This window comes from Mercenaria mercenaria, chromosome 1, assembly GCF_021730395.1.
Source record: "Mercenaria mercenaria strain notata chromosome 1, MADL_Memer_1, whole genome shotgun sequence".
NCBI classification, from domain to species: Eukaryota; Metazoa; Mollusca; class Bivalvia; order Venerida; family Veneridae; genus Mercenaria; species Mercenaria mercenaria.
Window position 1 is genome coordinate 26,013,616 of NC_069361.1, and position 26,635 is coordinate 26,040,250.

Below are 26,635 nucleotides of genomic sequence, written 5' to 3' on the forward strand. Positions count from 1 at the left end.
TTTTGCACACGTTAAACTCCCTTCCTGTGAAATTACGTCCAGCTGAAAATACATTAATTTTATTTTCTTTGGGGCTGTAAACAACCGACCGGCGGAAAAAATAAAATAAAACTCGAGAAAATGAATTTTAATTTTATTCCATTTTTGCAATATTTAGGACTGGCGCTCCCGTAAAACGAAAAATAAAAAAACTCTGGCCTAGGGTCTTTTTTGTTACTCAAATTTATCTCTAATTGAATATATAGAAAGGGGGAAATGTTTTTAACTTTTGCTTGAATGTGATTGTCTACCTTTAAACTACTTTCACAAAATCACAGGCAAGATACAACAGTGTATATGTACTTGCCATGTTTGTCAAATACTTGTCCAGTATGTGATGATTGCTTTGCAATGGGAATCTCTCTGAAACAATGTAAATGGAGATATGCAATTTCTGATACTGGATAAAATAAATACAACTTATGATACGAACTTTATAGGACACCTAATGCTGAACATGGCTTGGAAACTCCATATCTGAGTAGTAGGTCACCACTATGGGTTGAAAACTCCATTTGGATGTATTAGTTCATGTGGAGAAAATATCCAGCTGGCTTGTCGAATGTTTGTAGTTCAGCCCATGTGCTCCACTGTACTCTAAATCACCTAGGATCACAAAGACTGTTTAATCTTGAATGTTTATGACCTAACAAAACAAAGAAACAAGCTTGGTTTAAAGATTTAAGAAATAAAAATTCACTTAATATTTGTGTTACTTTAGATTTTCCTGGTTTGTAGAATTTTTATAATTTCTGATTTGTTAAGAGCTAATGTAAGTGTGGAAATGAAAGAAAGCTTTTTCTGTTTTCCTTTTCATGTTATGTTTATAATGACTGAAAATTTTGACATGTCTTCCTGCACACCTGTGCCTCACTAAAGTCTGGTTCCCTGGGTTATCCAGTTCTGGGTTGAGCTGGGGTCCAGATGTTGATAGTGTAGATTGTGCAAGGGAAGTAGAGAAAATGTTCCAATAGACAGGGTATAGACATGACCGGACCTCTTTCTTAATGTCCCTGAATCTTGTCTCCTGAAAGTTGGCACACTGTCAAAAAATATTTTCTATCGTTCTGTTCTGGATATGATTTTGTAGTATAGATTAGCAGTAGTTAAGGTTTGTAGCAAATAACTTGTCATTCTCCTCTCAGTTCTAGTGTGCTATTCCAATGCAATCAGTTAAGTTGTATCTGGTATATGATGACTGTTTTACAATGGGAATCTCTCTGAAATATTATGGAGATATGTAATTCTGAAACTGGATACAGCTCTAAAACACCAGTAACTCTGTTCCAGTAAGACCAGAGTTATGGCCCTTTACATAGTCAAAACTATGCATAAAGGGCATAGATTTTGTGTTTCCAAAAATATTTGATATAACCTCATGAACATTAGTTGGAATGTTTATAATTCAGCTTATAATGTTGTAAACATGAGGTTTAATTCTGTTACATGAATTTAGAATTACACAAATCAGTAATTTTTGACTAGCCATTGTGGGTTGGCGAAAGGGGTAATTTACAAATATTGCTTGTGATGTGTCTCTCTGGAAAGTTTTCTTGCTCGTCTCTTGTCAGGTTTTTATGCACACCTCTGTCTAGTTGAAGTCAAGTGGTTTACTCTGTTTTGGTGTTAAGAATGGAGGCAATATACCAGCTGTCTACAGATTTATCTCTTTAAAAGTTGCATCACTGCAAGAATATCTACCACATAAAATGGTGTCTCTAAACAATAATACCTTTTCAGATATAAAGATTAGGTTTGCATAGTAACGTTTGTATATACAGTAATCTTGTAGTCTTTCTCATCTCTTCAGGCCCCTACCATTTCATTCTATTTAAAACAATATGTTGTATCTGGTATATGATGATTGTTTTACAATGGGAATCTCTCTGAAATAATAAATATGGAGATATGTAATTTCTGAAACTGGATACAACACTAAAAAAATTTAGGTTGTAGAAAATCTATTCCAATAGCCATACCCAACTTTATGTGCCCCCATATAGATTTGGTCTTGTTGGTCCGCCCAAAAAAAGTTTGTGACATGCCTAGCTCAAAAAGTATTTGATATAAATTGATGAAACCTTGCATGTGTCTTTATCATGATATGAACTTGCACTCCTCCTATTTTTCGTCTGGCTCCGCCCCCTTTTTCCAGAGTAATGGCCCCTTAAATAGCCAAAAATGCACATTTCAAGTTGTCAGTTACTTGCACATTACAAGCACAATATAGGTAGGTTTACTGACTGTAGAAAACAATAACAGAACAAACACCCACTCACATCCTGTCCATCCCCTACAATTCAAACAAAACATGTTGTATCTGGTGTGTGATGATTGTTTTACAATGGGAATCTCTCTGAAATAATAAATATGGAGATATTAGGTAATTTCTGATACTGGATACAGAACTGGAAAAATCTCTGATATAACTTCACTTAATGTATGTACACTTCGTTTGATGTGTTTGCTGGTATTCAGCTAAGAGAAATAACAGTGATATATATTTTTATTTTGCTTAAAAGTGATGTTATGGTTTGCTGAATTCCAATTGTTATGTGAGAATATTTTTAAGTCTTCCTGCACACCTGTGTCTCACTAAAGTCTGGTTCCCTGGTTTATCCATTTTTGTTTGAGCTGGGGTCCAGGTGTTGAAAGTGTAGACTGTGCAAGGGAAGTAGAGAAATGTTGCAACAGACAGGGTTTAGACATGACTGGACCTCTTTCTTAATGTCCATGAATCTTGTCTCCTGGAAGTTGGTACACTTGAGAATTTTCTTGCACACAAATTATATTTATGTCTCCCCCAGGAGACATATTGTTTTGCCCTGTCCGTCCGTCCGTCCGTACGTCACACTTCATTTCCGAGCAATAACTGGAGAACCATTTGACCTAGAACCTTCAAACTTCATAGGGTTGTAGGGCTGCTGGAGTAGACGACCCCTATTGTTTTTGGGGTCACTCCATCAAAGGTCAAGGTCACAGGGGCCTGAACATTGAAAACCATTTCCGATCAATAACTAGAGAACCACTTGACCAAGAATGTTGAAACTTCATAGGATGATTGGTCATGAAGAGTAGATGACCCCTATTGATTTTGGGGTCACTCCGTCAAAGGTCAAGGTCACAGGGGCCTGAACATTGAAAACCATTTCCGATCAATAACTAGAGAACCACTTGACCCAGAATGTTGAAACTTCATAGGATGATTGGTCATGAAGAGTAGATGACCCCTATTGATTTTGGGGTCACTCCGTCAAAGGTCAAGGTCACAGGGGCCTGAACATTGAAAACCATTTCCAATCAATAACTAGAGAACCACCTGATCCAGAATGTTGAAACTTGATAGGATGATTGGTCATAAAGAGTAGATGACCTCTATTGATTTTGGGGTCACTCCATTAAAGGTCAAGGTCACAGGGGCCTGAACATTGAAAACCATTTCTGATCAATAACTAGAGAACCACTTGACCCAGAATGTTGAAACTTCATAGGATGATTGGTCATGAAGAGTAGATGACCCCTATTGATTTTGGGGTCACTCCGTCAAAGGTCAAGGTCACAGGGGCCTGAACATTGAAAACCATTTCCAATCAATAACCAGAGAACCACCTGACCCAGAATGTTGAAACTTAGGATGATTGGTCATAAAGAGTAGATGACCCTTATTGATTATGGGATCACTCCGTCAAAGGTCAAGGTCACAGGGGCCTGAACATTGAAAACCATTTCTGATCAATAACTAGAGAACCACTTGACCCAGAATGTTGAAACTTAATAGGATGATTGGTCATAAAGAGTAGATGACCTCGAACGATTTTGGGGTCACTCTGTGAAAGGTCAAGGTCACAGGGGCCTGCACATTGAAAACCATTTCTGGTCAGTAACTTGAGAACCACTTGACCCAGAATGATGAAACTTCATAGGATGATTGGTCATGCAGAGTAGATGAACCCTAACGATTTTAGGGTCACTCTGTTAAAGGTCAAAGCCACAGGGGCCTGAACATGGAAAACCATTTCCAATCAATAACTTGAGAACCTCTCAACCCAGAATGTTGAAACTTCATAGGATGATTGTTCATGCAGAGTAAATGACCCTTGTTGTTTTTGGGGTCACTCCGTTAAAGGTCAAGGTCACAGGGGCCTGAACATTGATAACCAGTTCCGATCAATAACTTGAGAACCACTTTACCCAGAATGTTGAAACTTCATAGGATGATTGAACATGCAGAATAGATGACCCCTATTGATTTTGGGGTCAGTCTATTAAAGGTCAAGGTCAAAGTGGCCTGTTCATGTAAAATCATTTTTTGGAAATAACTTGAGAACCACTTGACCTACAATGTTGAAACTTAATAGGATGATTGGACATGCAGAGTACATGACCCCTATTTATTTTGAGGTCACTTGATGAAAGGTCAGGGTCACAGGAGCCTGAACAGTGACTTGAGAACCACTAGGCCACGAGTGTTGAAATTTAGCTGGATGACTGGACATGCCAAGTAGATGATCCCTATTGCAGCCAACCATCAGTGTCTCTTTGACTTTCGCTCCTGACCCCTATTGACTTCTTGCCTATAGGACTTTGCATTGGGGGAGACATGCGCTTTTTTACAAAAGCATTTTCTAGTCTCTTCTTCAAGACCATTCAAACATGAAAATCAAAGAATTTAGTTCTGAACTTTTTATGATTGCATAGTGGCCAGGCAAAGTTTGATTTGACTATGCAGTAGTATTATGCATACATGAATCAGCAACACAAGACTTGCCATCAGGAGTAGATCCTAGGTTCTAAATCCAGAAACCGAAGGCTATGTCTGTGGTCATTCATCCTGCATTTCTCATTCATGTGGAGAAGTTGTCACTGCTTGTAAATCCAGATACTGGTAAGAAGTTCAGGAACAATGCAGATAGGTTAACTGAGCACAGTGTAGGACTGATTAAAAAATACAGTGTTAAACAAAACAAACCCTCCTTCACACCCTCTTTGCCATGTACCATTCAAACAAAGTAAGTTTTATCTGGTATGTGATGATTGTTTTACAATGGGAATCTCTCTGAAATTATGAGTATGGAGATATGTAATTTCTGATACTGGATACAGCACAGAAAAAAATCACTGATATAACTTACTTTATATGCATGAAATAGCCATTGATACAGAATTCTTGTTGCTTCAAGGTAGTGCTCTAGTTTGCTGACTTCAGTCTGTTTTGATGAATATTTGTAAACCTTCCTGCACACCTGTGTCTCACTAAAGTCTGGTTCCCTGGTTTACCCAGTTCTAGGTTGAGCTGGGGTCCAGGTGTTGAAAGTGTAGATTGTGCAATGGAAGTAGAGAAATGTTCCAATAGATAGGGTATAGACATGACCGGACCTCTTTCTTAATGTCCCTGAATCATGTCTCCTGAAAATTGCTACATTTTCAGTTCTGATTCACAGATTGACATGATCATATAAACTAGAAGAAAGGTCATAATAACCTTGCTTATCTCTCAGAATGCCACAATAGAGTCACACTGGGTTACTACCGTAGTGCTACTGTAGATTTTTGAGTATGTAGAGACAATTTCAACCTGTCAGCAGTATATATCTGTGACTTTCTCAATTATCAATGAAACGGTTTATTTTAATTAACAGTACTAGAAAATGACGTAACCATAAAGGCGTGAAATATTCACTATGTCCCTGGTATTTCTGATGGTTTGCAGGATGATCTGTCCTCTCAGACCGGTCACCCAGGGTAGAGTAACCTTCTGTATGTACTGCTGGACCAGCCTTACATTGCTTGGTCCGGATATAACTGCCAGGAACACTGTGGAAAGTTAATATTGCAAAATATATATTAACCCTTATCATGCTGGAGGTGACTGATTCTGCCTTGCAGATTCAGGTCCATTTAGTCTGATCAAGATCTGAACTGTTTGTCATTCAGTTAGTATCTTTTTGGTAAATACCACTTTTAACCCTTTACCACACAGAACAGAAGCCAAAGCAACCTCTTTTACATAACACTGATAAGTGATAATCAATAATCAATAATCGGTATATGGCTGATAAAGGTGACTGTCTTATCTGAACAGAGGTGTTGGCATTATTTTGTGATTACACACACTTATGTTAAAAATGTCATTATTTTAATATTTTCTGTAAGTTTGACATTATTTTTGTCAATATAAAGTTTGTAGCAATTTAAATTCTCTTTCCGATGATACAAAATTTATTGTAGTTTCTCTTTGAGTTTCGAAGATATAAAGTGTTAAAAGTACGGGAATATATATTTTTAGGCATAAAATTCTGTTTTGGATTACTTTCACATTGAAATTCATATACAATTTCATTTTGATGTTTGAAAGTTTGATTTATAGTTAATAGACTTATCTTCCGAATCGGAATCGGTAAGTATTTATATAAAAAAAACAACCATCAAACTGAATAACACTACAAAAATAACGGATCATAAAATTTCTGAAAGTGCAAAAAGATCGCCGAGATCGAGACTCGTAACCGACTACAGTATTCTTGTGCTAAAAATTAAAAATTTTAAGATAATATTACGTAATATTTTGATGATCAAACGTCGGTACATCACGGGTGACTTCCGCAGCAATTAACTCTTGGGGTGTCATAAAATATTTGAAAGCCGCGGTCCTTCTGTTTTGATTAACACTTCCCGTTATGTAAGGCCATAAATTCCAAGCCATCGTATACACAAATTGTTGTTTAGGGGAAATCCGCATGTATCACGCGTGACCTTCATGACCTAACACATTTAAAAATACTTTGATGTTAAATGGTTGTTATTTTTAGAACGGGAAAGCCCGCGAACCGGCCAGTTGCAAGCAGTTTTCTCAGTAATTTTCCATGACGTAGCGTCGTGCACATGTAGGAAAAAACCCCGGTGTCTTTCTTTGCAAAGTACTCGATAAATTTAGATAGTAACCACATGATCTTGTACGTAAATAATGATGACGAAATCCCATATTTTGTGTTAGTAAACATCCGGAATTTGTTTCTTTAGGAAAAGAACGAAAATAAAGCGATTGATTATGAGACACGGGATAAAACGATTCTGTTCAAATGGCCGTTAATCGGTATAATACGTTTCTATCGGGGAACCGATAGACTCGGGTCAATACGTTTCTGTTCGGTAATCGATAGATACGGTGATAAACGTATCCATGTGGGAAAGGGTTAACATAGCCTGGGAATCCAGTCTGACAGTTTCTAACTTTCTTTCTACCTGCAAATTGACAGCCTGGGGAAACCTGTTTTCGGACCGCAGCGCCACCTATATTACACCCGAAATATGCGGGTGTTTGATAAGGAACGATAACTTCTGAAAGCAATTATCCATGGCTAAAAATAGAAACGGAATTCTCACGGAAAAGACAGATCAGAATCGTGTACTTCCGAAGGTTTCCGAACATTTCCGGGCGAGACAAAATACCAGTTAGTACCTCCCATAGCTTTTCCAGCAAGTTGTAACAACTTTTAAATATGTCAGTATAAACTTAAGTCTGCATCATAGCTATCAAGATGTTATATAAATGCAGACCTAGTGATCTACGAAAATTGCCGAATTTCCGGCACCATTGCCTCGTTTTCGTTTCAAAAAAGCGCAAATATGATCACATGTTAATAAGGCTAATTATAGAAAATCGATAATCAGTAGTGACATGGAAACTCCTTCAGATTTCCCCAGGCGTTGATAATATCAGAAACTCGATGAATGCGAATTAACTCTAATTAGCGCAAATTAAGTGGGATCTTTACTGCATGGATAATATGTTTCATTTCTTCTGACAAAGCATAAATATTATCAACGGCTTCCCAGGCTACTTTTAACAGTCAGTGGTACTGTTCTTATTGAAAGATGGACAAGTTCATTTTAGAAATATAGCAGGGTAAGGGTTAAGTTGAAGCTATGTTCAAATGGTGATTTGTAGAAAAAAATCTTGAGAATAATATAGAGTATATTTAAGTGTACATGCCAGAATTTCATTTTTAGCCCACCATCATCAGATGGTGGGCTATTCAAATCACTCTGCGTCCGTGGTCCGTCGTCCTTCCGTCCGTCCGTCAGTCCGTCCGTCCTTCCGTCCGTTAACAATTTCTCGTTATCGCATCTCCTCATAAACTACCTGGGGGATTTTGACCAAACTTTGTCAGAATGATGTATTGGTACCCTAGTTGTGTCCCCCTGAAAATCAAACTGGTTCAACAATTTTTTAGTAAGTTATGGCCCTTTGTTTATTTCTATAGTTTACATAGATTTATATAGGGAAAAACTTTGAAAATCTTCTTGTCCAAAACCACAGAGCCTAGGGCTTTGATATTTGGTATGAAGCATCATCTAGTGGTCCTCTACCAAGATGATTCAAAATATTTCCTTGGGGTCTAATATGGCCCCGCCCCGGGGGTCACATGGTTTATATACACTTATATAGGGAAAAACTTTGAAAAACCTCTTGTTCAAAACCACAGGGCCTAGGGCTTTGATATTTTGTATATGACATCAACTAGTGGTCTTCTACTAAGATTGTTCAAATTATCCCCCTAGGGTCAAATATGGCCCCGCCCCGGGGGTCACATGGTTTACATAGACTTACATAGGGAAAAACGTTGAAAATCTTCTTGTCCAAACCACAAAGCCTAGGGCTTTGGCATTTGTAATGTAGCATCATCTAGTGGTTCTCTACCAAGTTTGTTCAAATTATCCCCCTAGGGTCAAATATGGCCCCGCCCTGGGGGGTCACATGGTTCATATAGACTTATATAGGGAAAAGATTTACAAATCTTCTTGTCAATAACCTACAACATTCAAGTTTGGACTACCTGTATGGTTTTGAGTGGCAAGATGAACCTTGACATGAGTTGACCTTTATTTTGACCTAGTGACCTACTTTCACATTTCTGTAGCTACAGCCTTCAAATTTGGACCACGTGCATAGTTTTGTGCACTGAAAAAAACTTTGACCTTGACTTTGACCTAGTGACCTACTTTCACATTTTTGAAGGTACAGGCTTCAGATTTGGACCACATGCATAGTTCTGTGTTCCGAATTGGAATTTGACCTTGATTTTGACCTACTGACCTACTTTCACATTTCTCAAGCTACAGCCTTCAAATTTGGACCACATGCATAGTTTTGTGTACCGAAACAAACTTTGACCTTTACATTGACCTAGTGACCTACTTTCACATTTTTGATGGTACAGGCTTCAAATTTGGAACACATGCATAGTTCTGTGTTCCGAAATAAAATTTGACCTTGATTTTGACCTAGTGACCTTACTTTCACATTTCTCGAGCTACAGCCTTCAAATTTGGACCACTTGCATAGTTTTGTGTACGAAATGAACTTTGACCTTAAGATTGACCTAGTGACCTACTTTCACATTTCTGTAGCTACAGGCTTCAAATTTAGACCACATGCATAGGATTGTGTACCGAAAAAACTTTGACCTTGACATTGACCTAGTGACCTACTTTCACATTTTTGAAGGTACAGGCTTTAAATTTGGACCACATGCATAAATTTGTGTTCTGAAGTGTAATTTGACCTTGATTTTGACCTAGTGACCTACTTTCACGTTTCGTCCTTGAAATTGATCTAGTGACCTACTTTCACATTTCTCAAGCTACAGCTTTCGAATTTGGACCACATGCAAAGTGTTGTGTACGGAAATGAAATTTGACCTTGAGCTAGTCAGTAAGTCTTGAAATTTGGAACACTCAAAAATGGTACATTGGTGGGCGCCAAGATCACTCTGTGATCTCTTGTTATTTTTTCAGGAAATTGAAGAAACCATTGATGCCTAAGGTTACAATACAGATAGCTAGTGAAGCGAATAAAACTGCTGTGCCGAAACCAATACAAATCCTGGCTGCTTATGTCTGTGATGAGGAAACACATAAATTGTTACTGGTGCATGGGAATAATCTCAAACCTACATTCGAAAAAGTTGTAAGTGCATTTTACTGTAATAATGAATGCATGATAGGGCTTGATAAATTCATTTTGAGGTATAGTAACAGAGTAGGGCAGATTAGAGTTGCTAACAACAAATCAACTTCTGTTTTAGATCTTTGCTATTAGGCTTCTGCGCGGCTCCAGTTTAATTGAATTTGTTATATTTTTGATAGAAAATTGCATTCGTCTTACAGGACGAGTACTATTCACCAAATTCCAGTTGCCCGGAGTGGATTTCTACTCGTATTTACATGTAGATCTGTCGGATTTGCGGAGCCCTGCATGAGATCATCCTTAAAGGTTTTACTTCAATCTGTGGCATTACTTGGAAGTACATAAATTCTAAAAAATTGGCAACAATGTTTGAAAGTTTTTCCCAAAAGAACTTGGTCTCTGCTTTAAATAGAGGTAATTTATGTTAAAACACACATACCATGTTGTGGTCAGTATTTACAGAAAACACTGGTTTGTTTTCTTCCAGACATGTTCAACGTCAGAACCAGAGATGTGCCTTGTACGAGAAGATTCAATGACAGTGAGACATAAAAAGGATAGCAATGTGACCAAGGTAAGTAGCTGTTAAATTAGTTTACTGGCTTGTGAAAATGCAATAAGCTTACATGAATTATTTCCCATTTCAGAAAATGAAGTGAAAATTGTGACCTTGGTCAGGTTGAACCTTTGACAATTAGACTTTATCTTAAAAGTAGACTCCTTCATAGAGATAGATCACTGTTGTTTTAATAGCTTACTTCTAAAAAGTATTTGGCAAACTCTGCATTTGATGTATAAATAAGATAAATTTTGTTAACGAAAAAGAGGTCAGACCAGAAAAGTGAGATATTTTTCAGAAGTATCCTGTGTTTTATTTATGATGTGTTTTGTTAAGGTTTTTGTCTATCAGTGATTCATTTGAGTTGATATATTAATAACAACAGTATGTTTAAAAATTAGGTGAAGACACCAGAGGTATCTAAAGACATGACTGTATTAGTTCCTGGTCAGATGGCTCCACAACCTCCTACACAAGAACAAGCCGGACGCCGGCGGAAGAGGAAAGCTTCTGTAGGAGAGGTAAACATTTCTGTACTATCAGTTTAACATAGAAATATCTGTTTTTATGCCCCCGAAGGGAGGCATATAGTTTTTGAACAGTCTGTCAGTCTGTCCGCATTTTTCGTGTCCGGTCCATATCTTTGTCATCGATGGATGGATTTTCAAATAACTTGGCATGAATGTGTACCACAGTAAGACGACGTGTCGCGCGCAAGACCCAGGTCCGTAGCTCAAAGGTCAAGGTCACACTTAAGACATTAAAGGATAGTGCATTGATGGGCGTGTCCGGTCCATATCTTTGTCATCGATGGATGGATTTTCAAATAACTTGGCATGAATGTGTACCACAGTAAGACGACGTGTCGCACGCAAGACCCAGGTCCGTAGCTCAAAGGTCAAGGTCACACTTAGACATTAAAGGTTATTGCATTGATGGGCGTGTCCGGTCCATATCTTTGTCATCGATGGATGGATTTTCAAATAACTTGGCATGAATGTGTACCACAGTAAGACGATGTGTCGCGCGCAAGACCCAGGTCCGTACCTCAAAGGTCAAGGTCACACTTAGACATTAAGGGATAGTGCATTGATGGGCGTGTCCGGTCCATATCTTTGTCATCGATGGATGGATTTTCAAATAACTTGGCATGAATGTGTACCACAGTAAGACGACGTGTCATGCGCAAGACCCAGATCCGTAGCTCAAAGGTCAAGGTCACACTTAGATGTTAAAGGTCTTTTTTCATGATAGTGCATTGATGGGCGTGTCCGGTCCATATCTTTGTCATTCATCCATGCATTTTAAAATAACTACGCATAAATGTGTGACACAGTAAGACGACGTGTCACGCGCAAGACCCAGCTCTGTAGGTCAAAGGTCCTAAACTCGAACATCGGCCATAACTATTCATTTAAAGTGCCATCGGGGGCATGTGTCATCCTATGGAGACAGCTCTTGTTTTCTGCTATTAGTATCTAGATATCTGCTTTTATTCTTATGTTAGTATTGTTTTCTTTTTAATAGAATTCTGTTTATAGTTTAACATAGGAAATAAATAATCAGTACAAATACAACAAACCAAGCAGAAGAGAAAAAATATCTCATTGACGTTGCATGTTAAACTATCTTTTTTAATGATCAGTATACTGCAAAGATAGAATATTTCAATGCCGTTTGCACATAAAACATCACCTTATTTTTGTACTTAAAATGCCATCATAGAGATATTGATGTTAAATATTTTTTCACTATTTGTAACTAGATGACATTAGAACAGAGACTGAATGCAGTCAGTTTGGAGAAACCAAAGTCAGGGGATCGGAAACAGCCTCCGAAAGCAGATACCTTAGTTACACTTTTAATACAGGGACTGCAGAGTCAAGATAAAAAATTGTTAAATGTAAGTACTGGCAATAGTGACACATTCTTTGCGAGAAATAAGAAACGTTTATAAGGAAGAAGTAGGACAATCTGGGTGATGATTACCAGTTTGTAAATTATTTCACCAATATAATGGAATTTATTCTGACAGATGAAATTATTACTTGCTAATGTCTCATAAATCTACATTGAAACACTTCTTGCTCAAGCAATTGATGTGGTCCCTGGACATCTTCCTATATCCATGTTTAGGTCACTTAAAACCTGTGGTAACTCTAGTATTTGTTTATTCCCTTTTAACCTTGAGCAGTTTTGTTACTGTAGTTACTGATTTTCAGTGATAGAAACTATTTTGTGTGTGTGTGTGTTCGGGTTTAACGTCTTTTTCAACAATTTTTCAGTCATATATTTCAGTAGATGGTCTCTACTTGTAGCAGTGAGCACAATGTCCAACTTTATAATGCTGCCTCACTGGAATATCACGCCGTAGACACGTGACATGATACCCCACCCAGTTACATTATACTGACACCGGGCTAACCAGTCCTAGCACTATCCCCTTAATGCTGAGTGCCAAGCGAGGAAGCTACTAGTACCATTTTTTACGTCTTTGGGACGACGCAGCCGGGGATTGAACCCACGACCTCCCGCACTCTAAACGGACACTACCACTAGGCTACCGAGGCGGTTGAAAATATTTTGTAAAATAGAAGTATTTCCTACAACTCTATTATAACAAATTATTGTTTTGCAGCAAGTTTTACAGAAAACTGACCGTAAATTAATACAGAACACGGTACGGAAGTTACCGGTACAAATGGTGATACCTCTTGTGCAAGAACTGACACGAAGGATGCATGGGCATGCACAGTCGTAAGTTTATTACCTCAGATCTGTTGTTTGAAGATTGCAATACCAAGTTAGTCAAGAAATACAACCCTTATGTCAACCTTTTTATCTTGTAAATGAATGAAATATCCTGTAATTTTCTGCACTATATATGGTATACCACTAACTTTGCATTTAGAAACACATATTCAGATTTATAATCATTGTCCTTGCATAGGTATTTTTATGATTTTACATTACAGTTACTTTTGTTGGAAATGCTAAATTAAAAAAAAAGTATTTCAATAAAATGTAAGTTTTATATGCCATGTAAAGCTGGTTCCTAAAGTTTAAAATCTTGATTGATTACAGGGGTATATCACAGGTTGTGTGGACTCAAACGGTATTAGCTGTACATACATCATATTTAATGACAGTAAGTTTATGGTTTTACACTGTTGTTATGAAAATGACGTAATAAATTTATATTTTGTTATGTTACCACCTCACTCTCATGAAAGGTGTTGCAGAAAACATTCTTTTATTGTATCATACTGGGTAACTTGTGTATAAAATAGCACTGGTTTGAATATGAAGTAAGAGTGGAAGTTGCAACAGTGTGACAAAGTCCTAGCGATATCAAATGTCACTCTGAATGTGATCACTGTCGGCAATAACGTTTAACATGAAAATTGTGAAAGTTAAGATTACATTGTTATTTATTTTAAAAAATAAATTACATGTTTTCAGTTTCCAGAAATTGTGGAGACGTTTAGTACACTGTATCAGATGATGGACTCGCGTGTCACGATGCTAGGCAAGTTGTCAAGGTTAAAAGGCAAACTGGACATTATGCTCTCACAGGTAACAAAAGTCACAAAACATATGGGACTGTTCATTCAGTGTTTTAAGATGAATTGTTGAGGAATTTGTAAACAGAGGGATTTAAAGCAATAAATTTCTTGGAATTAAGGGAATGGGGATACCTATTAAATATTTAGCAAAAAATAGGATGTCTGGGGACATATATATAATGATAAAGCAAATATATCGATAAATTATTGGCACAAATGCATGAAATGTGTATTTATAGTATCACATTACATTAATGTGTAATTTTTTCTGTGGCTGGAGTGTCAGTTTGTCTTTACAAAACTTGAAAGTCCACCTGTTAAGCTCGGGAGGGAGAGTGCTAGATGTATGTTCTCTGTGAGGATTTGATAAAAGATACTGTGTCTGAAGTCATTTCGTTTCCCAGTTCTTGATTCATGTGGAGAAGTTTGAAGTTACTTGTGGAGAACAGGTTAGTACTGGTACAGAATCCTGGAACATCATTTGGGTTAATTGCCTGCTGTTAACATAACTGAAATACTGTTGAAAAAATGGTGCCTAACCTAAAACAAAAATTAAAACCTGCTGTTTTGTGAAACTAGTAAGGTGTTGTTGCCAGCGTTTAAGTGTTGCCTGCATATGTATATTTCATCATTACAGATCAGTGCTCAAACACAGGACCAGGGGGAGGAGCCTGGTGCTGGACAACCTGCCCTCTTACAATTTGAAGAAGGTAATTTCTATATCTATATACAGCATAATTATGAAGTATGGGGACTGTGTACCATTTATAACAGTCAGTCAGCATGTTTTACATGTGTTGATTGCCTTTGTTTTATGTAGTTAACAATAGGAAGCCGATTTGCTGGATCTTTCCCTTTATATTAACCAATGATATGCTTTATACAGTCATGGAAATGAACAAGGTTAATTTATTAATAATTGAAATCAAGAGTTAAAAAGCTTGTAGCACTCTCCCTTTCCTTAGCCACTTGGAATATTTGTCAATTGAGTTTCTCAGAAATACAGACATAGTATTGGGTTGGTGTACTTGAATTACATGTTAAAATATGAAGTCTAAGCTGGATTTTGTCAGTTAGTATATAGTCACATGATGTTTAGAATTAGGAAGAGTCGTAGTTCAACAACTATGAAGATAACTCTGTTCTCACTGATGACTACACACACATACTGGTTCTGTTAATTGCAGTTAACATCATTTCACTGACAACTTAAAATATAAATGCAGTAGAAGTTCAGTTGTTATAGCAATGTTACTCTTATTATTTTAAGTGTAGTTGTTATGAAAAAATAGAGCCTGATGTTAAACTTGTCTTATATACCGGTACCCTGAAATTTGATGACTATGTTTACATACTGCTAGATGATGATTTAGATTTAGGAAGTCGTAGTTTAATAACTATGAAGACACCTGATCTTACTGATGGCAGTGTTTAACAATGTTGTAAGACAAGAATTGGTTAAAACATGCTCTAGAATTCATGAAATTGTTGACTGTCTGCTAGATACACTTTGGTGCAACACACTGCAGAATTTGAACTAGTTTTTTGGACATACTGCTAAATACACTTGGCTGAAGCAGACTGTAGAATTAAATGGTTCTGTTTGCATACTGTACTTGGCTGCAGAATATTGTAGAATTTGATTGTTTTGTGAACATATTACTTGATACACTTGGCTGCAGAACACTGTAGAATTTGCTGACTATGTTTACATACTGCTAAATGATGATTTAGATTTAGGAAGAGTCGTAGTTTAATAACTATGAAGATAACTCATCTTACTGATGGCGGTGTTTCTCAATTCTATACAGAGAATTTCAGTGTTCCTGGTTCATATTGCAAGAGAAGAAATAGTAAACATAAGTGACACATATTTTGTAATTTCTGCAAGCTTATATAAAATTAAATGAAAAAAATGCCAAATGATGACTTAATCAAGGTCATAGTTTTCCAACTCTGATGACCAGAAATATCACCTACCGAACTGATGGCATATAGGCAATATCTAGAACAGATTTTCTTGTCTTAAATCTTTACTGTGTGTTGTTTTATTGACTTTGTCGGATGTTGATGGGTCCAAAATACACTTGGCTGAAGCACACTTAAGAATTTGATGGTTTTTTTTTTTTGCATACTGTACTTGGCTGCAGAATATTGTAGAATTTGATTGTTTTGTGAACATATTACTTGATACACTTGGCTGCAGAACACTGTAGAATTGCTGACTATGTTTACATACTGCTAGATGATGATTTAGATTTAGGAAGAGTCGTAGTTTAATAACTATGAAGATAACTCATCTTACTGATGGCGGTGTTTCTCAATTCTATACAAAGAATTTCAGTGTTCCTTGTTCATATTGCAAGAGAAGAAACAGTGCAGATAATTGACACATTTATTGTAATTTCTGCAAGCTTATATAAAATTACTGTAAAAACTTGAATATATTACACTAGCATATATATTACGCACCCACGATCTTGTATCAAAACCTTGGGAAAACATACATTGAAATATAATACGCATCGAAAATTAGTCTGAGAATTTTGTTTACAATCGGACATTTTTCGGCTCATGTAACAACAACTTTGCATGGAAATAGCACTGGCATCTTAACCGGTTATGGACATCTAAAAAAAAATGTCATATGTACTCTGAAAACATGACACTTTCTCAAACTGTCAGCCCCTTCTCAGCAAGCTTAATACGTGCAAACAACATTTCATAATTACGACATGGTTTGTACAGGTCTTGAAAAGTACTTGAATTTGATGCCTAGTACTTGAAAAGTACTTGAATTTGAAACTGCCAAAAACTCATTGAAAAGTACTTTAATTTTGAGAAGAAAAAAAACGAGTAAATTTTGATAAATTGTCCTTGAATTGATGTTCTGCAAATAGAAAATCAGAAAGAAAAAAAAAATAGATCAGACCAAAATATCGAGAGAGAGAGAGAGAGAGAGAGAGAGAGAGAGAGAGAAAAGTGAACAAATGACAGACCTGTCTGCGACAGGGCTTACCGACGGGTAAATGATAGTACGGTATGGGTTTTAGTACTCTAAACGCAGTTATCAGAACATGAAATTTTATTGGTGCTGAACTGAAGGTCATTTCCAGGGTAATTTTGTAGAAAGTCGACTGAATTTGTCATGAGTAAAAGAAATAAATGCGACAAATGTGATTTTGTATTCCTTGAAAATGGGGGAAAAATGCTTGAAAAGTACTTGAATTTTGTTTTGAAAGTTCTGTATGAACCACATATGTACAAGTACATCAGAGGAGTAGTTGATTTGCGTGTTTGTTTAACAGTGTATGATTGACTGAATTGATCAGTAATAATTGGCTTGGATAACCGCCTCGATAGCCTAGTGGTAGAGCGTCCGCTTCGAGTGCGGAAGGTCGTGGGTTTGATCCCCGGCCGCGTCATACCAAAGACGTTAAAAATGGTACCAGTACCTGCCTTGCTTGGCACTCCGCATTAAAAAGGGAAACTGGCCTCTTCTCTCATACCCTCGTGGCGATGGATTCCATCACGAATGAGGTGTCGAGAGTGATTAATATAAGTCGTAAAACTTCCTTCACAATCAGCCTAAAATAAATTATGTATAAACTAATTGGCTTGGAATACAGAAATAACAAACAAACCGTTTTAGTTGCATTTTATTTGAACAGCATTTGACAGAATTTTTTTTTTACTGATTTTACACAAACTGCAAAATTTTGCACTTCACAAGGTTTTATTAATTCTACTGGCCCATAATCCATCACTGTTGGACATGTACGACAGTTGACCGACTTCGTGAACACATGGCCGTTTAAACGATAAAAATTAAAAAAGAAAACACGCAATTAAAAGCAACTTTATCGTACGGCACCATACCTGCTTTTAGGCCCAGCTGAAAGAGCGCTCTTCAATAATATTGGAGGTGCAAATAACGTATAACAGCAGACGGCGTACAAGTTGACAAAAATTGTCCCGATATCTGGCGATATTTACGTGCTATCAAAATAAGAAAAAAAATGTACGAAGCTCTACTTTGGTGTATAATAGTAATACGCACCCCATTGTGAAAATGAAAAAAATTGTTTAAAAAACTGCGTAATATAAAGTTTTTACGGTAAATGAAAAAAAAAATGCCAAATGATGACTTAATCAAGGTCATAGTTTTCCAACTATGATGACCAGAAATATCACCTACCGAACTGATGGCATATAGGCTAGAACAGATTTTCTTGTCCAACTCTTTTACTGTGTGTTGTTTTGTGACCTTTTCATATGTTGTTAGGGATAACATGTAAAAAGAACTAATCTGCCTCTGAAAATACCTGAAATTTAGAAGTTGTTCTTACACTTGGCTGTAGCACACAGTAAAGTTGAGGATATGTTTACATACTGCTAGATACAATTGGTGACATTACAGTGTAAAATTTGAACATTTTGAAACCTTTCTTCTAGGTACACTTTTCCAAAGCAGACTTCCGTTTGGTCTTTTTGTTGGATTCCCACTAAATACCACACAGTGAAATTTAACCATTTAGTTGACTTATGCCAGGTAAACTTGGCTACAGCACACAGTAAAATTTCATGATTTTGTTGACTAGCTGCCATATAAAATTGGTTAAAACATGCTCTAGAATTTATAAGTGTGTTGACTGTCTTCTAGATACACTTTGGTGCAACACACAGTAGAATTTGAACTAGTTTTTTGGACATACTGCTAGATAGACTTAGCTGAAGAACACAATAGAGTTGAATGGTTCTGTTTGCATACTGTACTTAGCTGCAGAATATTGTAGAATTTTATAGTTTTGTGAACATATACTCAGTTCCAAAAGAAAGTGTGCACTTTTTAAGTTTAAATATTTCAAAAAATTCCCCGACGTTTCTGTTTCATTTTTATGCCCCGAAGGGAGGCATATAGTTTTTGAACCGTCTGTCAGTCTGTCCGCAATTTTCGTGTCCGGTCCATATCTTTGTCATCCATGGATGGATTTTCAAATAACTTGGCATGAATGTGTACCACAGTAAGACGACGTGTCGCGCGCAAGACCCAGGTCCGTAGCTCAAAGGTCAAGGTCACACTTAGACGTTAAAGGATAGTGCATTGGTGGGCGTGTCCGGTCCATATCTTTGTCATCCATGGATGGATTTTCAAATAACTTGGTATGAATTTGTACCACAGTAAGACGACGTGTCGCGCGCAAGACCCAGGTCCGTAGCTCAAAGGTCAAGGTCACACTTAGACGTTAAAGGATAGTGCATTGATGGGCGTGTCCGGTCCATATCTTTGTCATTCATGGATGGATTTTCAAATAACTTGGCATGAATGTGTACCACAGTAAGACGACGTGTCGCGCACAAGACCCAGGTCCGTAGCTCAAAGGTCCTAAGCTCTAACATCGGTCATAACTATTCATTCAAAGTGCCATTGGGGGCATGTGTCATCCTATGGAGACAGCTCTTGTTTCATACACTAACTCTCAGGTATAACTCAAAGTCTAAAATGCACACCAGTTTGTTTACAAACTGATTTAAATTTTGGTACCAAACATAAGTTTTCATGAAAATAACCGAGAAAAAATAACAGAAAACTAAGTGCACACTTTCTTTTGGAACTGAGTGTATTACTTGATACATTTGTCTGCAGAACACTATAGAATTTGCTGACTATGTTTACATACTGCTAGATGATGATTTAGATTTAGGAAGAGTCGTAGTTTAATAACTATGAAGATAACTCATCTTACTGATAGCAGTGTTTCTCAATTCTATACAGAGAATTTCAGTGTTCCTGGTTTATTTTGTAGAAGAAAGGAGTGACACATACATTTTTTTTGTCTTGCAAGTTTAGTATAGTGTTAATGAAAGGAATGCCAAATGATGACTTAATCAAGATCATAGTTTCTCAACTCTGATGACCAGAAATATCACCTACCGAACTGATGGCATATAGGCTAGAACAGATTTTCTTGTCCAACTCTTTTATTAATTGTCTTACTGTTGGCCTTGTTGGAAGGGGCTGTTGTTACTGAATCAAGTCTGTTTTGTAAAATTCATTTCATGATAATTAATCTGTAATTGATGATGTCAGAAATTAAAATTTAGAAGATGCTTAAGTTACATGTGACTGTAGCAGACTTGAATCATATCACACTAGAATTTCATTTTTTATGGACATCCTGCTAAAAACACTTGTCTGCAGCACATAGTAGAATTAGAATGTTTTGTGGACATCCTACTAAGTAGACTTGACCTCAGCACACTAGATAATTTCATTGTTTGTGGATATTCTGCTAAATACACTTGTCTGCAGCACAAAGTAGAATTTGATTGTTTAGAGGACATCCTACTATTAAAGTACTCTTGACCTTAGCACACTAGAATGCCATTGTTTAGTGGACACTCTGTTAAATACATTAGGCTGCAGCACTCTGTAGAATTTGATTGGTTAGGGGACATCCTGCCAAATACTGTTTACCTCAGCACAGTTAATAATTTATTTGATTGTTTTGTGGACATCCTAACAAATATATCTGGCTGCAGAACACTGTAGAATTTGATGACTAAAGCAGTTTACATGCTGCTAGATGATGATTTAGATTTAGGAAGAGTCGTAGTTGAATAACTATGAAGATAACTGATCTTACTGATAGCAGTATTTAACAATTTTTGGTGTTTTACATTGTTTGAATGACTTGTTGAATTGAGGCTGTTTGTTGAATTCTCTCAAATGACTGGTCTCATGTTCTATCCTAGTGACAAACAATGTCGGAAATAATGTCCCAAAAAGGGCATCTAGTGGCTTCTGATACCTTTCAAGGATGAAATGTATTTATATGACTTGACTGTGTTTGTTAGATGTAAAAACCTGCATTCTAGTTTTAAATGCCAAATGATGACTTAATCAAGGTCATAGTTTACCAACTCTGATGACCAGAAATATCACCTACCGAACTGATGGCATATTGAAGACAACTAGAACAGAATTTCTTGTCATACTTACTGGTCCAGTGCCTAAATCCGGACACTTTTGGTGGTTTTATGCCAATAACTTTGCATTTCCAAAACCGCACTTGCATCACATTTCAAGTGTAATTTTAGGTTCTTTATAAATCTCTATGCAAAACAAGAAAATCGTATATTGCTGATTTCATCATAGAAAAAGTCATCCGAAGTGGGCCAGTAAAAGCTGTCAAAATCGACCTTCAGAGTGCTTAAATATTCGGACACTATTTCGGCTTGAAATGCAATGAATCTGTGCACATAAAAATAACAATAAACACGACTTTGTTTGAAACAAAGCAGTCCGATTCAGTCCTGTAAATGTATACAGACATCTCCGTTCGATTGAAGTTTTATTACCTGTTAATCACGTGATCACGTGGACTAGTTTCTAATTTAATGTGTAACTGCCAATATACAACAATAATACGCAATAAAATCTATCTTAGCGAAAAGTAATGTTTACAACTATTCTCACCCACATGCAGGTTCTGTTGCTGTTGTTATACTTTTTGACTCAACTATGCACTATAATGACGCCTCGCCTATTTTATCTTAAGAATTGCTTCCCTTGTCTGCAAAATGCTGACATTTTCTTCTCTATTGAATTAATTATTATATAACAGAAATTGGTTAAATTTCTTAAATACTGAGGATAGTAAGAATTGTAAAACATGTTTTTAGGTCAGTTTTGATCAACTAAGAAAAAGAGTCGTCTGCAACAGGCAGAATTGTTTTCTCATTAAATTAGTACCTTGCCGCACCTCAAATAACTGGCGTGCGCTGTATGACGTCATCCACCACGACACACAATTTATAGCTCACCTGTCACAAAGTGACAAGCTGAGCTTTTGTGATCGTGCGGTGTCCGTCGTCCATCCGTCCGTGCGTGCGTGCGTCCGTAAACTTTTGCTTGTGACCACTCTAGAGGTCACATTTTTCATGGGATCTTTATGAAAGTTGGTCAGAATGTTCATCTTGATGATATCTAGGTAAAGTTCGAAACTGGGTCATGTGCCTTCAGAAACTAGGTCAGTAGATCTAAAAAAAGAAAAACCTTGTGACCTCTCTAGAGGCCATATATTTCACAAGATCTTCATGAAAATTGGTCAGAATGTTCACCTTGATGATATCTAGATCAAGTTCGAAACTGGGTCACGTGCCATCAAAAACTAGGTCAGTAGGTCTAAAAATAGAAAAACCTTGTGACCTCTCTAGAGGCCATATATTTCATAAGATCTTCATGAAAATTGGTCAGAATGTTCACCTTGATGATATCTAGGTCAAGTTCGAAACTGGGTCACATGCCATCAAAAACTAGGTCAGTAGGTCAAATAATAGAAAAACCTTGTGACCTCTCTAAAGGCCATATTTTTCATGGGATCTGTATGAAAGTTAGTCTGAATGTTCATCTTGATGATATCTAGGTCAAGTTCGAAACTGGGTCACGTGCGGTCAAAAACTAGGTCAGTAGGTCTAAAAATAGAAAAACCTTGTGACCTCTCTAGAGGCCATATATTTCAAGAGATCTTCATGAAAATTGGTCAGAATGTTCACCTTGATGATATCTAGGTCAAGTTCGAAACTGGGTCACATGCCATCAAAAACTAGGTCAGTAGGTCAAATAATAGAAAAACCTTGTGACCTCTCTAGAGGCCATATTTTTGATGGGATCTGTATGAAAGTTGGTCTGAATGTTCATCTTGATGATATCTAGGTCAGGTTCGAAAGTGGATCACGTGCCTTCAAAAACTAGGTCAGTAGGTCAAATAATAGAAAAACCTTGGCACCGTCCGGATTTAGGCATTGCATGGACCAGTATATTAAATGTGTTCTTGTTGACCGATCAGGGCTGGACAAATGGTTTGAAGGCAAGTATATTTGCAGGATGAGCTGTTTTGAATTTTGACCTGTCCATCTATTTAGTCTGGTGAAAATGTGGACTATGGAGCGTCTTGTTAATGCGGTCATAATGTATTACTGTAATGGAATGCGACAGATTTTATGGTAGTGAACAATAGATTGGCTTCCATTTTCTATTGCTCTGGCTTCTCTGCAGCTCTGTTTTTATTGATTATCAAAAAAGGACTTATCTGGAGTGGATTTCTACTTTCATTATTAGCAGATGGTTGGATTTGTTGATGTTAGGGACGGCAGTTTTCAGGTTGTTGTTTAATCAGTTGCAATTTAATAGTATTGATATGCATTAATTATGAAAAAATCTTTTTGAGTTGCTGCCATGTTTCGATTTGCTGTAGCTGTAGAATTGGATGGTTTTGTTTGAATAACTAGGAAAGCCTGGTAGAACACAGAGCTTAATGATGATTGGTGTATCTGAGCATGATGACATCTCACTCGCCGAACTGAATTGCTGTAAATGTAATTTATTACAGTCAACATTGTATTAAGAGACCGCCAGAGGGACTGCTAAAAAGTGGTCTCTTAATGGAGTGGTCTCTTAATGAATTTCAGTCAGGTGAAGAGAAAAGATATTTTTAACTCTTAATGTAACTGTATATATCATGAGCATACATATATGTATATAAATTTCACAAACTGAAAATTATAACTGGATTGTTCGTCAGTTCGACTGTCACAAAGGTTAATTGCATCCAGGCAGGTGCAAAATGTACTCGCTAATTACACAGGTGAAGAATTACCGGGCAGGAATTTGGTACCAGGTTGCTTAATAGATACTTTTGTTAAATATTTTACCTGTCGGGACTCCATTAAAGTGGTTGCTGGTCGTTTAATAAAAAAGTCGTTTAATGGAATAAATTTATGTACTGAAAACGTTCAGGAGGGATTTTGACCGGTCGTTTAATACAAAAATCGCTTAATAGAGGTGGTCGCAAGTACGATGTCGACTGTATGTGTCCCACCACACAGTGGTGTGGGAGACGTATTGATTTACTCCAGTCTGTCTGTGTGTGTGTCTGTCACAAAGCTTGTCCGCACTCTAAGTCGAACATTTCTCATCCGATCTTCACCAAACTTGAACAAAATGTGTTTGCCAATAAGTGCGATAACTAGCCAAATCGGCCCAGGCACTTCGGAATTATGGCCCTTGAATTACCAAAAACACGCTTGGATTTCTTGCACATTTTAGACATCAAAAGGGTGCCTACTATAGGGGTCCTTTCGGTGTGAAAAAAAGCGCATGTACATGTGCTCTAAGTGAACAGTATATAAAGACTGACATATTATTTAGATGATTAGGCAGTTGTGGGAGACATGCGCTTTTCTCAAAAGCAGCTTTAGTTTAACAAGTGTAGGACAGTTTGTTTTGTGTGTAATTACTTTTGTTTAGAGCATGATAATGATTGGTGTATCTGAATTGCTGTGAATGTACTTTATTTAACAAGTTTAGGACAGTTTATTTTGTGTGTAATTACTTTTGTATAGAGCATAATGATGATTGGTTGTGTCTGAGCGTGATGACATCTCACTCGCCGAACTGAATTGCTGTGAATGTAATTTATTTAACAAGTGTAGGACAGTTTATGTTTTGTGTGTAATTACTTTTGATTAGAGCAAAATGATGATTGGTGTATCTGAGCGTGATGACATCTCACTCGCCGAACTGAATTGCTGTGAATGTAATTTATTTAACAAGTGTAGGACAGTTTATGTTTTGTGTGTAATTACTTTTGATTAGAGCTTAATGATGATTGGTTGTGTCTGAGCGTGATGACATCTCACTCGCCGAACTGAATTGCTGTGAATGTAATTTATTTAACAAGTGTAGGACAGTTTATGTTTTGTGTGTAATTACTTTTGATTAGAGCAAAATGATGATTGGTGTATCTGAGCGTGATGACATCTCACTCGCCGATCTGAATTGCTGTGAATGTAATTTATTTAACAAGTGTAGGACAGTTTATGTTTTCTGTGTAATTACTTTTGATTAGGACAAAATGATGATTGGTGTATCTGAGCGTGATGACATCTCACTCGCCGAACTGAATTGCTATGAATGTAATTTATTTAACAATTTAAGGACAGTTTATGTTTTGTGTGTAATTACTTTTGATTAGAGCATAATGATGATTGGTGTATCTGAGCGTGATGACATCTCACTCGCCGAACTGAATTGCTATGAATGTAATTTATTTAACAATTTAAGGACAGTTTATGTTTTGTGTGTAATTACTTTTGATTAGAGCATAATGATGATTGGTGTATCTGAGCGTGATGACATCTCACTCGCCGAACTGAATTGCTATGAATGTAATTTATTTAACAAGTGTAGGACAGTTTGTTTTGTGTGTAATTACTTTTGTTTAGAGCATAATGATGATTGGTGTATCTGAGCGTGATGACATCTCACTCGCCGAACTGAATTGCTGTGAATGTAATTTATATTTACTTAACAAGTGTAGGACAGTTTGTTTTGTGTGTAATTACTTTTGATAAGAGCAAAATGATGATTGGTATATCTGAGCGTGATGACATCTCACTCGCCGAACTGAATTGCTGTGAATGTAATTTATATTTACTTAACAAGTGTAGGACAGTTTGTTTTGTGTGTAATTACTTTTGATTAGAGCATAATGATGATTGGTGTATCTGAGCGTGATGACATCTCACTCGCCGAACTGAATTGCTGTGAATGTAATTTATTTAACAATTTAAGGACAGTTTATGTTTTGTGTGTAATTACTTTTGATTAGAGCATAATGATGATTGGTGTTTCTGAGCGTGATGACATCTCACTCGCCGAACTGAATTGCTGTGAATGTAATTTATTTAACAATTTAAGGACAGTTTATGTTTTGTGTGTAATTACTTTTGATTAGAGCAAAATGATGATTGGTGTATCTGAGCGTGATGACATCTCACTCGCCGAACTGAATTGCTGTGAATGTAATTTATTTAACAATTTAAGGACAGTTTATGTTTTGTGTGTAATTACTTTTGATTAGAGCAAAATGATGATTGGTGTATCTGAGCGTGATGACATCTCACTCGCCGAACTGAATTGCTGTGAATGTAATTTATTTAACAATTTAAGGACAGTTTATGTTTTGTGTGTAATTACTTTTGATTAGAGCAAAATGATGATTGGTGTATCTGAGCGTGATGACATCTCACTCGCCAAACTGAATTGCTGTGAATGTAATTTATTTAACAATTTAAGGACAGTTTATGTTTTGTGTGTAATTACTTTTGATTAGAGCAAAATGATGATTGGTGTATCTGAGCGTGATGACATCTCACTCGCCGAACTGAATTGCTGTGAATGTAATTTATTTAACAAGTGTAGGACAGTTTATGTTTTGTGTGTAATTACTTTTGATTAGAGCAAAATGATGATTGGTGTATCTGAGCGTGATGACATCTCACTCGCCGAACTGAATTGCTGTGAATGTAATTTATATGTACTTAACAAGTGTAGGACAGTTTGTTTTGTGTGTAATTACTTTTGATAAGAGCAAAATGATGATTGGTATATCTGAGCGTGATGACATCTCACTCGCCGAACTGAATTGCTGTGAA

General features: G+C 36.8%; 1 protein-coding gene and 2 non-coding genes across 3 annotated transcripts in view; all 3 read left to right on the forward strand.

Moving 5' to 3' along the window:
• Positions 1 to 365: 365 nt before the first annotated feature.
• LOC128548123 (small nucleolar RNA SNORD79) lies at positions 366 to 444 on the forward strand. Its single transcript, XR_008366894.1, has one exon. It is a non-coding gene; the product is annotated as a small nucleolar RNA SNORD79 (small nucleolar RNA).
• Positions 445 to 1,222: 778 nt separating this feature from the next.
• Positions 1,223 to 1,296, forward strand: LOC128548125 (small nucleolar RNA SNORD79). Its single transcript, XR_008366895.1, has one exon. It is a non-coding gene; the product is annotated as a small nucleolar RNA SNORD79 (small nucleolar RNA).
• Positions 1,297 to 4,851: 3,555 nt separating this feature from the next.
• The window catches only part of LOC123523945 (WD repeat-containing protein 43-like), a 28,500-nt gene continuing 6,716 nt past the window's right edge, over positions 4,852 to 26,635 (forward strand). The window contains exons 1-9 of the mRNA XM_053537142.1: positions 4,852 to 5,048; positions 9,829 to 10,009; positions 10,497 to 10,583; positions 10,970 to 11,089; positions 12,334 to 12,471; positions 13,207 to 13,325; positions 13,653 to 13,716; positions 14,031 to 14,144; positions 14,772 to 14,844. Of these exons, the coding sequence (XP_053393117.1) occupies positions 4,852 to 5,048; positions 9,829 to 10,009; positions 10,497 to 10,583; positions 10,970 to 11,089; positions 12,334 to 12,471; positions 13,207 to 13,325; positions 13,653 to 13,716; positions 14,031 to 14,144; positions 14,772 to 14,844 (1,093 nt within the window). The remainder of the gene's footprint in view (positions 5,049 to 9,828; positions 10,010 to 10,496; positions 10,584 to 10,969; positions 11,090 to 12,333; positions 12,472 to 13,206; positions 13,326 to 13,652; positions 13,717 to 14,030; positions 14,145 to 14,771; positions 14,845 to 26,635) is intronic.